Source organism: Mobula birostris, chromosome 31 (genome assembly GCF_030028105.1).
Source record: "Mobula birostris isolate sMobBir1 chromosome 31, sMobBir1.hap1, whole genome shotgun sequence".
In the NCBI taxonomy this organism is placed as follows: Eukaryota; Metazoa; Chordata; class Chondrichthyes; order Myliobatiformes; family Myliobatidae; genus Mobula; species Mobula birostris.
Window position 1 is genome coordinate 2,063,559 of NC_092400.1, and position 13,499 is coordinate 2,077,057.

The window sequence follows — 13,499 nt, forward strand, 5'->3', positions numbered from 1 at the left end:
CATGAGAAAGTCTGCAAATGCTGGAAATCCAAAGCAACAAACACAGGACTGAAGAAGGGTCTTAGCCCAAAACATCGACTATCTATTCATGGCCTCAGATGATGCTAGACTCCAGTTCCTCCAGCATTTTATGTGTGTTGCTTTTGATAAGAACTCAACAGCAGTTTTTAATCAATTTTTGAGTCAGTGGCTCACAATATAACAATAAAGATTTTGTTATATGAATGTTGTAAAACATTTAGTTGGCATTGTGGTGGACATTTATTCAAACATACATACATTGAAGGAGAGTAATGCAGGGAAATTGAAATATGTACTGTATCTATAGAGCTTAAGCCTGGAGGCCCACTTTGCCTTATTTTATTCAATGCAGTTATGGATATTTTATTATTGGGTACATTAGATAATGTAGGGTGTGGTTTTATTTAGATAGTCTTGATTATAGTTATAGTGCCTTAGCCTTTACGAACAGCGACACTTTGGTAAGCAATTTGGATTAGGGCATGCAAGAGTTCAAAGATCATTTAGTGATTTTGTTTGAAAGCAGACTTAGAAATAAATATGAAGAAAAAGGCCAAATTTTATATGACTGCTAGGAATGAGACTTTTGTTTATAATGTTGTTAATAGGTGGAAAATTAATAAAACCAAGCTGCATTTTATTGCCCTTGAATCCTTTGTGAAGTATCTAGGATTGGAGGGTTGGAGAAATTAGGATGGTGTGGTAAAAATTTGTTCAAGAGAAAACTTAAACTTATTTAGAAATTAGAGATGTCTTTATGATTCCCAAGTTTTACTATTTAAGTTCAAGTTTGTCATTCAACCATTCACATAAACAGAGTCAAACAAAACAGCATTCCTCTGGGACTGAGGTGCAAAACACAGAACCAACAGTTGCACACAGCACATATAATTATGATTGCAGAATAACTGTATGACAGTAAAAAACATAGTGACAAAGATATTAAAAATAACAATTTACAGAGGCCCAAGTCTCTGAGTGCCATGGCTTGTAGATTGCTGGTTTACTGATGTGGTCCTGAATCCATGTTTCTGCAAGAACAGCCTGCAGCAGTTCCTCTTATCACACGATACAGCTGCAGACAAATGCACTGGAGAGCAGCACCGTTAGAAGGTGCCTACCCCAAAGACAGCATGGGATCCAATGCCAGCTTTGGTGTCTTCTTCCTTAGCCGCTGCGATGGGCAACCGAGGCATGAATGAGGGCCTAGTCTGCGTCACAACTGAGGCCACGTGGCTCCCCCAATTGGACTTGCAGTATTCTATATTAGATTAGATTATGAGGACACTCAGTCCTCATTTATTGTCATTTAGAAATGCATGCATTAAAAAATGATACTATGTTCCTCCAGAAAGAAATCTCAGGACAGACCAAGACTAAAACTGACAAAATCATATAATTATAACATATAGTTACAACAGTGCAAAGCAATACTGTAATCTGATAAAGAGCAGACCATGGGCATGGTAAAAAAAAGTCTCTAGTCCCAATTGCCCCATCATCTCACGCAGACGGTAGAAGGGAGAAACTCTCCCTGCCATGAACCTCCAAGCACCGCAAACTTGCCGATGCATTGGAAGCACCCGACCGCAGCCGACTCTGAGTCTGTCCGAAAACTTCGAGCCTCCGACTAGCCCGCCAACACCAAGCACCATCTCTGCCGAGAGCTTCAACCCTGCCCCGGCCACCGAGCAACAAGCAAAGCCGAGGACTCAGGGCCTTCCCCTCCGGAGATTCTGGATCACACAGTAGCAGCGGCAGCGAAACAGGCATTTCAGAAGTTTCACCAGATGTTCCTCGGTACTCTCACGTCTGTCTCCATCAAATCAGGATTGTGCACGACACCCTACTTGACAGATAACAGATATAATTCACCGGAGTGGCCGCTGCAAGTTGCGTCGCGCCGCCATCTTCTCCTCCTAACCAATGCCCAACAGGGTCTTGCGATCACAACAAAAACAATCAAGACAATCACCCAGTTCATTGGATTGTGTACCACCTCCATGCACAGCCATTGATGTTTTCTTCCCTGGGTAGCTGAAGCAGGTTGCAACACTGTGCGCAACAAGCCCAGCTCCACCACTGTTCATTAATTTTATGCGAGGTTTTGTAGAATCCCTCACAGAAACTTGACAGAAGTATTAGGAACACTGAAAAGAATTCTGCATATTCCCATCAGAATTAACATTAGTTTTATACTTGAGAGTAGAGGCAGGGAAGCTAGTTTACTTGGATAGAAAGTTCAAAGTCCAACTGCAACTATTAGGAAGCTATTAAAGCTTCAAGGTGGTCATTGTGCACTTTGGAACATTTAAATGACACCATTACTAAGTATGAGAAGTTGAAGTGTTTTAATGCAGAAGCAGATGATGTCAAGAAATTTGAGGTGCTTGTAATAAAATATAATTTCCTTACCAACATTAGTAATTGGCACGATAGGGTATTTATCATATTAACATATTAGGATTGCACATTTTTAAAGTAAAATTATTTCAAGTGATTGGCTTAGGAATTACGTCCCTTTTAAGCAGTTTAAATTTATTAATGTAAAATTGTTAAGAGTACCTTTCTGATAAATTCTCCTTGGATTAAACATGCAGGTGCAGTGGACTGGCTAATATGACCTGATGTCACCTTTCAGACTGCTGTTACCTTTCAAGAATTCTAAGATAAAGCAATGTAATAAAGTCCTAGAGTTATATACAGTATAGAAAAGTATCTCAGTATCGATGGACACTATTCAAAGAACCCAGGTTTGTTGAGTTGATGGAAAGACATGGATACTGGATGGTGATCTTTAGGAAGGATATTATTGTATCCATTATATACAATGAGAGTATACATAAAAAAAATCAATGAAACATACTCATCTGGAGGCCATCATTGTGGAGTGTTTTGACATGGTTTCTGGTGGGGTTGTACTTTGGCTTTGTTAATGGTACAAAGGGGAAATGGTTCCCTGGAAATGAATTTTTCATGAGATTCTTCAGTGTCAAGAATTATCAAAGTTTTTCTTCACAAGGACCTGGGACTGCATTAATTGGAACAATATAGAGTCTATGTTTTCTTAAAAAAATGGACATTGCCCTTTTCTTGATTTTATCACTAAATTTTAAATGCACATCTTTAATTATTATTGTCATTGTGGTTTACAGTTTCAACATTGGTATTGTTTTAAAATATGTGAATACAAGATGGTTTTAACTTATGGGTTTCAAGACATCAGGGACTTCACACGTATCAAAACTGACCATTAGTTCAAATTCTATCCCGCTCTTTGCAGATTATGCATCACACTTTATTTCTGAGTCAAGGTCCCCAGGATGGACTTTATACAAGCTATTTAAAAACTCAAAATAGATAGCATATTGTGTGCTCTACATAATTACACAGGAAGCAAAACAATATACAAGGACAGTACCCCTGCTTTAATTTCCCTCTACCCAATGACACAGGCATGTTTGTAAGGTGCTAGATGTCTTTCAGTCTACTGGCCAGATGTTGTGTGTGCACTGCTGCCACCTGCAGTAGTTTTCCCGGTAGTGTTGCCCTTGGGGACTCTGGTAGCACTCGGCTGGCGCGGCATACGCTGGCTGCATCCTTCGCGGGTGGTGCTTCGCTCTGTCTGTGTCTGTGAGCCACTGATAGCAGTGCTGGATTTATTTCTCACTACGAAGAAAAAGGGTAGTGGTGGGAGGGGAAGAAAAGATAGCAGTCAGTTTTGTAATCAGGACAATTTGGAATTTAAAAGTATCACACACTCTAGAAAAGATAACATGTCCTGTGCCAGTGTTCCTCCAAGGTAAAAACCTGATCAAAATGTATTGAGGAGCCCCTTTCTGGTGTGAAATGCAATAACAGCTGCTTTATCAATAAGGTACCCATTTGATCCTCTCCGGCCTAGAGTTCATCAGTAATTTTGATTAAGTCCAATAGATATGATGCCAAAAAGGGAAAAAAAAAGGCAGTCCAGATGAAGAGTCTTCACCTAACATTTTGTCTGTCCATTTTCCTCCATAGACGCTGCCTGACCTGCTGAATTCCTCCATCACTTTGTTCGTTGCCCTCCCAGACTACCTGGAAGGTGGAAAATGGAGTGTGCTCATTGCGACTACTGCACCTTCAAGATGAAGAGCTTAGCATAAAGGATTGGCAGGGTGAGGCGTAATCCTGTCACTCTGTGTGGGCCGAGGTCCATGCTTGCTACTTGAGATAAACTAGGCAGGAGGAGAATGCATCTTTCTCAGAATTGTAAATGAATTTAGAGAAAATCATATACAAATCAGGCTTCCGCATGCAGAAAATTCATAACTTGCTGAAATAAATCAAATTTACTTTTATAGCACACTGGGTTCTTAAAAAAAAAAGAGATTTAATAAGGTATATAGAAAAATTCTTTGACAGAAAGTATACTGACTTCATTTCCCTTAAAGCTACATTCAAAGTTCAAATCACAGAGTGCGATAATATAAAGACATGGCTCTCTGAACACTTTTTAGAGTTGATTCATCAACCAATTGCTTAACATGAAGAGTGGAGAGAGGTTTAAAGTTTAGTCCCAAACGAAGTCATTTTTGCTCAACGGAAAATGACTTCCATGACCAGGTTAGAAACAACCAGCCCAATCAGATTCACCAAAATTTTTCTTTCAACTTGCAATATTTTACTTCTGATAAGACGACACATATCTTGACATCATTGTGCTGTGCTAATTAAACAAATTGGTGAATATGAGCTTGCATGTGAACATAATCTGGATTCCCATAACTAGCTAAGGCTAGGAAAGATATTAAAACCTCCATCTCAGAGGAACACTAGCAACTTGCAATGTTTTTTTTGAAAAAGCAGTTTTTAGCAACACAAATAAAATAAAAAGAAGTGTGAAAGCCAACTATTGGCAGCTTAATCGTGCCCCTTGCTATTGCCTACAGCGTGGAAACTACAGCGTAAAGCAAGCCAGATCTGATGCACCGCCAGAAGCATGTGAATTCACAGCCAAGATGGGAAAACGGATTGCAGGAATTTGTAAATCAGCAGGTAACAAGAGCATGTATTCCAACAACAGGTACCAGCAAAATCATACAACAGGAATCCACTGGGACGGCCTCAAGAATCAACCCAAATGATCATTTTGAAAAAAGGACATGGACAGCCACTTGGGTTGGTAATATAGGTCTGAAATTTAAAAAGTGTTCACGAAATTATTATTATTAGAACTGCATCAGTTGTTCCCACATCAAGAAGCAATAAGGATGAAACTGGTGTTTAAATTCCTGAAATCTAGATGACAATAATTAACTTGACAGTTTTCCTCTAGTATGAGGGATTTTTCATTAATCTTCACATTGTACACTGATCAGCAAACACTTCACATCAACATTATTACTGTACAACTGCAGCTAATCGTTGTAAAATACTTCTGTAAATTTAATTAGTTATTATACAGGAGTTTTGCAACAGGAGTGGAATTTAATTAAAAGAAAGAGGAACCAATACCCAATCAGCCTATCTTTCCCTAAAGGTACTCACTGCATATTTTTTTTGAAATCTTTTTATTATTCTCTGCATCCTTGAAAAACAAAATACAACCTCAGAACTAAGCCAATTGAACAAGCCATCTCATTTGAGCTTTCTAATACATAACTCACAAATTCACCCAAATCAGTCACCACATTCCCATCATTGGCTCAGGTTATCTAACAGATGCAATAGCTTTGATCTCAGACTAACAATTAATTGATCTTAAAGTCAAATCACATCATGGTAGGTTATGAAGCAGCATTCACTATATTTCAAATGGTTTCACTGACAAATTACTAAGAAAGTTGCCAGTATGTCTTGTGCAATGGACTTGTTAACTTGTGTCAGTCAGGAAAGTGAACTCATTTCCTCTAACAGTAAAGATGCCTACAAACATCTTCACTTTGCAATAGTTTACTCATAACCATTAGCATTTTTAAACCAAACAGTATTGAAGTGTTGTTAACTTGGAATAGGCAACAAATATAGCATTGTCCACACTACTTGGACAGGTGGGGGGGGGGGGGGAGGGGAGACTCAAATTTAATTTCAAATCCATCCATGGTCTTTTATTTCTGTCATCTATGTCACCTCCAGTCCACCAACTCTGGTACAGGATTCAGCTACTGCAGCTTTACAGCCAGAGGGCTTCTCCAAAATACCTCACTTTTTCTTCCTGTGTGTGGAAGACTCTTCATAACCAATCACCTTGATCTTCAGCTTTGAGTCATCCTTCAATCCTCAGTTATTCTTCTAAATTGCCTTCAATTTCTTTTTTTATTCAAAACACCATGTTAAAGCAAGCTTCTGTAATTCATTCAGGCTATTTAAATATTTGCATCAATTGATGTTGAACAAACCATTCATATTTCTACTTATTAATTGGAAAAACTTATTTTAATTTTGTGGCTCTGAAGCTAAATACAAATTAAACAAGGATGCAGCCCTGTATGGACTTTAAGCAAAAGCTAAAGCTTGCCTTGAACATAGATGTAATTTTTTCCCTAGCTAACTTGGAATTTGGTTTAGCCTCCAATTCAGAATTATATAGTTACACATCAATCAGAATTACTTAACATGAATAGTGCTACTTGCACACCTCTTTAAGGGACAGAGTGAGGAGAAATAGGGAAGAAATTAGAAAGATAATTTTTTCCTTCCCCCACCCCATACTGGTTAGTGAGAGTAAAAATAAAACATCCTCACTAACCCATGGGAATCCCTGGAACATATTTGCTAAAAATGGAGAAGAAACATAAGACCATGAGACATAGGAGTATAATGAGGCCATTTAGACCATTGGGTCTGCTCTACTATTTAATCATGGTGGATCTATTTCCCTCTCAACCCCATTCTCCTGTCTTCTCCCCATTACCTATCATGCTCTGACTAATCAAGAACTTGTCAACCTCAAGTCTTAAATACACCCAAAGACCTGGCCTCCACAGCTGCCTGTGGCAACAAATTCCACAGATTCATCACCCTCTGACTAAAGAAATTCCCCCTCATCTTTGTTCTAAAGCAGCACCCCTCTATTCTGAGACTGTGCCCTCTGATCCTTGATTCCTTCACCATAGAAAACACCCTCTCCACATTACTCTATCTAGGCCTTTCAATGTGCAATATGGCACTGCAAACCTACAGAAGTTTCATGAGACACAAAACAGAGGAAGGGCACACCTCAACCCATTTTATTTAACAAACATATCAAGCTTCTTCTAACCTACCTGACACGGAGTCTGTGGGGGACATGTTGATCTCATCAGGTATCTTAAGACCCACAGAACTGGAACGGAAACAAGCCATCCTTGGCGCCAAGGATTGCCTTAAAAGAAGATGATTGATTTGGCATATGGAGCTTATACTACTCAAATGGCAATTCTCTGGGCAGCTACCGAGATTCAGAAATAAAGACAGGATGGTATTCCATAGGTAAGTGGAGTCTGATTGAAAGGTGCATTTTCCAATAGTGAGGGTGTGAGCTAAACAAAAAAACAAGAACAATATTCTTCAAACACAAGGAAATCTGCAGATGCTGGAAATTCAAGCAACACACATAAAAAATGCTGGTGAACGCAGCAGGCCAGGCAGCATCTACAGGAAGAGGTACAGTCAACGTTTCAGGCCCAGACTCTTCGTCAGGACTAACTGAAAGAAGGGATGGAAAGAGATTTGTAAGTGGGAGGGGGAGGGGGAGATCCAAAATGATAGGAGAAGACAGGAGGGAGAGGGATGGCGCCAACAGCTGGACAGCTGATTGGCAAAAGGGATACGAGGCTGGAGAAGGGAGAGGATCATGGGACGGGAGGCCTAGGGAGAAAGAAAGGGGAGGGGAGCCCAGAAGATGGGCAAGGAGTTATAGTGAGAGGGACAGAGGGAGAAAAAAAAGAGACAGAGAAAAAAAGAAAAAAAAAGAAAAAAGAAATACATAAATAAATAAGGGATGGAGTACAAAGGGCAAGTGGGGCATTAACGGAAGTTAGGGAAGTCAATGATCATGCCATCAAGTTGGAGGCTACCCAGACGGAATATTAGGTGTCATTCCTCCAACCTGAGTGTGGCTTCATCTTGACAGTAGAGGAGGCCGTGGATAGACACATCATGATCCCAGCCTGTGTCGGGTCTCGCCAATATATAGAAGGCCGCATCGGGAGCACCAGACGCAGTATATCACCCCAGCCGACTCACAGATGAAGTGTCGCCTCACCTGGAAGGACTGTCTGGGGCCCTGAATGGTGGTGAGGGAGGAAGTGTAAGAGCATGTGTAGCACTTGTTCCGCTTACAAGGATAAGTGCCGGGAGGGAGATCGGTGGGAAGGGATGGGGGGTTGGGGGGACGAATGGACAAGGGAGTCGCGTAGCTGAAAGGGAGGGGATGGAAAGATGTGCTTAGTGGTGGGATCCCGTTGGAGGTGGCGGAAGTTACAGAGAATTATATGTTGGACCCGGAGGCTGGTGGGGTGGTAGGTGAGGACAAGGGGAACCCTAATCCTAGTGGGGTGGCGGGACGATGGGGTGAGAGCAGATGTGCGTGAAATGGGAGAAATGCGTTTAAGAGCAGAGTGTTCACAAATTACAAATAAATAAATGTGAGAACGTTTACTTACAAACTATCTTCACCTAGATGTGTCAAGTGCCTAATCTTTTTCAGCCTTCCACAGAAGGCCTTAATAACTAAATGTGAGTTTAACAATGTTTTCAGTTAACAGTCTTTAGCTAATTTAATTTGCTCTATGGCATTGAGAAATGGATATAATAAATTTGTGGAGCCTTGCAACCTTTTGACAACAATGCCAGAAATGTGATTTCCACAAATGGTCAAGCCTCTGGCCAAACAGGTACTACAAGGGCACTTACTAAAGAGGTGTAAACTTGAAATAAAAAAAATTGCCAATGCTGGAAATGTGAAATGATGACTGAAAAGGAAGGAAAGCACAATGGGTTAGGCTGAAACATTAGTCCTGTCTGACCTATTGAGTGTTTCCAGAATTTTCTGTTTTATTTATTAATGTGGAAAATAGGGCAGGTGCATTTTGTTTTCAAAAGAAAATCACAAATCTAATCTGGACAAGTACTACTTTGATCATCCATTCTCAATTATCACAGAGATGGAGGGTTTTGTGAATATTACCATCAAGTATCACTTGCTCAGTGATGTTGGATTCTGCCAGGATTACACTCAGCTCCAGACCATACTTTAGTCTTGTTGCAATCATGGATAAGAGACATGATCCAAGAAGGTCAGGTGAGAGTAACTGCCATTAATGATTAAGAGTGTTTTTATCAAATGTGGTTTCAAGAGGACCCAAGCAAAACTGAAATCAGGTACAGAGACTGGAATCTGGCATTGAACCTTCCACCGGCATCACTCTTGACTGATAGAGAGGCCAATCATCTCAGACCTTGGGTGTCAGTGGTAAAGCCCTTCAGAGCCATGATCTGGGTCCAACCAACTTCATCTGTTTCATTAATGGCCCCTTTCTCTCTCTCATAAGTTCAATACTTGGAACATTCACCGATGGTTGCAGAACATTCAGTTCAGAAAATGAAAGGATTTATAAAAACAATTTGTGTAGAAAAGCCTGATCAATAAGCTTGGGCTGTTGGATGATATTAAACATCTGTGTCACACAAGTGCAAGCAAACTTGAATTCCAACAAGGAATTGTTCAAAGAAACAATCCACCTGCAATATTCAATAGTGACACCATTCCAATTTCCCCACCATCAAATAAATGAGCATTTTGCACCTCCAAACTCCACAAATTGTCCACAATCTGGATGCAACAAATCCTGAAGTTGGTGAAATACTCTCCATGTACAAAAATAAGGACTCCTCCATAAAACACAAGTGCTTCCATCACACTCCAGTTAATACCATCCAGATCAAAATTGCCTGAATGACAACAGGTGGCCCAACCACCAGCTTTTACTGGGTGTTTGTTCATTCCATCTAGTGTTCAGAAGGTGTAGACTGTGTATTGTTTATAAAATATACTCCTGTAAGATCACCAATCCTACTCTGACAGAACTTCCTAAAACCATGAACTCCAGCTACAAGGACAACTAGCACACAGGAACACCATCACCCACAAATTCTTTTCTAAAGTACAAGGCAAACGGTTCATCCCAGGAAGCAACCTAATGAACCTGACTACTAACTACTTCATAATTCACTGTTAAGTAGCAGCAAACTGGAAACAAAATAACCAAGTAATGAAGTGGCCATCATTACCTAGAAAAAGCCAGAATCTCAGCAGGAATTATCCACACAAACAAGAGAAAATCTGAAGATACTGGAAATCCAAGCAACACACACAAAGTACTAGAGGATCTCAGCAGGCCAGGCAGCATCTATGGAAAAGAGTACAGTTGATGTTTCGGGCCAAGACCCTTTCCTGCTGAAGGGTCTCAGCCCTAAGCGTCGACTGTACTCTTTTCCATAGATGCTGCCTGGCCAGCTGAGTTCCTCCTGCATTTTGTGTGTGTTGCAGGAATTATCTACATTCACATGCAAAATATTTATGTACAATTTTCCCAAGACCACAGATTTCATAAAAGCATAGAATTAGGAATTCTAACCCTTCAAACCTTCTTCAGAAAAACAACTGTAGCCTAACACATCATAAACCCTGCCTACCCCATAAACTAATAGAAAATCTCTGTATGCAACAATTTCAAAAAAACAAATCATTGGCATTTCTTTTTCTGGATATTTACATTATACAAGAGACTCGCCATCACCTCAGTTTGGGTTAATGCATTTTGCAACATAGCAATAAAATACACTATAACATGTTGGGTTCTGACTGCTTATTTCTAATAAACTGTGCTGAGTCAAAACCTTTTAAAACCTTTGTCTCAATTTGTGCTTGGAATTTAAAACAAAAGCAAATATAAAACGGAAAGACTTTCTATTTAAACTCAAGGTGATCAAAATCTAGTTGACTTATCCGATAGTATAGCATAATTCATTTTCACATGTTTAAATTCTACAATATTTCATTCACGTGTCTGAAATTAATATACAGCTTAAGGTTTACTGGAGAGGGTTCAGCTCTGCCCCACCTCCACTTAAGGAAGTAGTTTCTTTGCGGTGGCTAAAATAATGATGAGGGGTGAGATACAAGTTAATTCAAAATGGCCACTGTGGGTGTTACATGGAATTAATAATATATGAAAACTTATGCTAAAAGTGGTGGTTTCAGTCCAACTATACAAGCCTTTTAAATGAGTAAAGAAGAATTTTCAGCAGATGTCAGTTATAGAACTACAAGTCAAACATTATTTCCTATTGTTTTTCCAATTCCTCAAGAAGTTTACCTTGATGTGTACAACTATAGCTGAGAATGTCCGTCAGAGTGTTGCATAGAATAAGTTTTATTTTTGGTTCACAGGGATGGTTATGGAGACAACGCAGGAAGTTAGGGTCAAGCTAGGATTTAGGAACAGGAATGGGGGGAGTTAGAGGTCAGGGGCAATAAGTAAAGTCAGAGGCAAAATCAGGCAGTCAGAGTCCAGATTGGAGCATTCTGCAGTCGAGGACAAGCAACCGTGAGCGTCAGGTTGTGTCAGCAGACACAGAGGATGAACATCAGCGATCCTCATGGTAAGAAGAATTGGCGATCCCCAGATCAGTGAGACCCAGGGACCTATGTACAGCATTTGAATCTGAACAGTGGAGATCAATGCTTAGGATGTCACCTGCAAAGCACAAGAAGTAAAATTTATGGCTAGATTTTAAAGCAGGGACCAGAAGATCAGCTTTCTATCTTTCTGGGCTCAGGTGTAAGGACAGGATTACAATGATTTCAAAGTGTTAACTTACAAGCATATAATTATGTTACCACAACAAAATTCAATACACCATCAATGTCCTTTGGAGTTCAGCAGAAATAGAAATTTATGGAAACATACCAACATTTGGAGGAGGATTTCATACAAAAGGAAAACAATATTATTAAATGCAAGGATAGACAAGGATAAACCACTTCCTAAGAGAATATTGATGTACTGTGGCCTAGGTTTAAAAGAAGTTAATAGCTTCAAGTAATGTTTAAGAGCCAACCAGTAAGGATTTACTGGAAGATACTTCATTTCTGCAGCCTTCAAAGTATAAGTGATTGAGCTAAAATAAGTACAAAGACTGGGCATATTCAGTGAATGGGATGTAATTTCAGTTGGTGACCTGATGTGGAATCATATGCATATCATATAATATTCCTGTTAGTCACAATAAAGGAAGCAGCCAAGCAGACATGCATCACTCTATAAAAAAGCCCAGCAAACCACTTAGGAAAAAAATCTTTTCACTAATAATTCCAACACATCTTTATAGATTCCAGAATAAATATAACAGGAGTTTATTAGTTTATCATCGATAGCTCACACCTGCAGACATCTTAGGGTTGGAAAATTCCATTCTTTGAATCAACATAAGAAAATCGATATGTACTTTTCAAATTACATAATTTCCACTGTGAAATACCCAACTACATGGTTTACAGTGTTTATTATTGGTTGCATTGTACTGCAATACATAGATAGAACAGCAACATTTACAGCTGGCTACTATGAATAAACTTAAGAGTAAATGGTGAAGGTTGGGGAAAATCATTTTCATATCCTTGACTTTCTATGAATGTACTAGGATTGTACACATCATAAAATATTTTTTTTTAAGAGCAAAAGGGCTTAAAAAAAATCAAATACACTATTTAATGTAAACACGAGAAACTTTGCAGATGCTGGAAATCAAAAGCAACACACACAAAATGCTGGATGAAATCAGCTGGTGAGGCAGCATTTATGGAGATGAATAACAGTTGATGCTTCAGGCTCAGACCCTTCTTCAGGACTGGACAGGATGGGGGAAAATGCCAGAATAAAAAGGTGCGGGGAGGGGAAGAAGGATAGCTTTAAGGTGACAGATGAAACCAGGAGGATAGGGAAGGAAAGGTAATGGGCTAGAGAGGAAGGAATCTGATAGGAGTAGAGAGTGGACCATGGGGGAAAGGGAAGGTGACAGGCAGGTGAGAAGAGGCAAGAGGCCAGAGTGAGGAATAGAAGATGGAAGAGGGAGGGAATTCTTTTTACCTGGAGGAGAAATCAATATTCATACCATCAAGTTGGAGGTTACCCAGAAGGAATATAAGTTGTTGCTCCTCCACCCTGAGGGTGGCCTTAACATGGTACAAGGAGGCCTTGAAACGGGAATGGAAATGGGAATTAAAATGTTTGGCCACCAGTTAGTTCTGCTTTTAGTGGATGGAACTGGAGGTGCACAAGAAAACAGTCCCCAAATTTATGACAGGACTTGCCAATGTGGAAGAGGCCGGATTGGGAGCACCAGACACACTAGATGACACGAGCAGATTCACAGGTGAAGTGCTGCCTCACCTGGAAGGACTGTTTAGGGCCCCGAATGGAGGTAAGGGAGGATGTGAATGGGCAGGTGTA

The 13,499-nt window shown here is 39.9% G+C and overlaps 1 protein-coding gene across 3 annotated transcripts in view; it reads right to left on the minus strand.

The window, feature by feature from the left end:
• Positions 1 to 2,355: 2,355 nt before the first annotated feature.
• mzt2b (mitotic spindle organizing protein 2B) overlaps positions 2,356 to 13,499 on the minus strand; it is a 36,835-nt gene continuing 25,691 nt past the window's right edge. For all 3 annotated transcript variants that reach the window (XM_072247635.1, XM_072247637.1, XM_072247636.1), the window contains one exon: positions 2,356 to 3,690. In XM_072247635.1, coding sequence (XP_072103736.1) covers positions 3,509 to 3,690 — 182 coding nt within the window. In that variant the 3' untranslated portion in view covers positions 2,356 to 3,508. The remainder of the gene's footprint in view (positions 3,691 to 13,499) is intronic.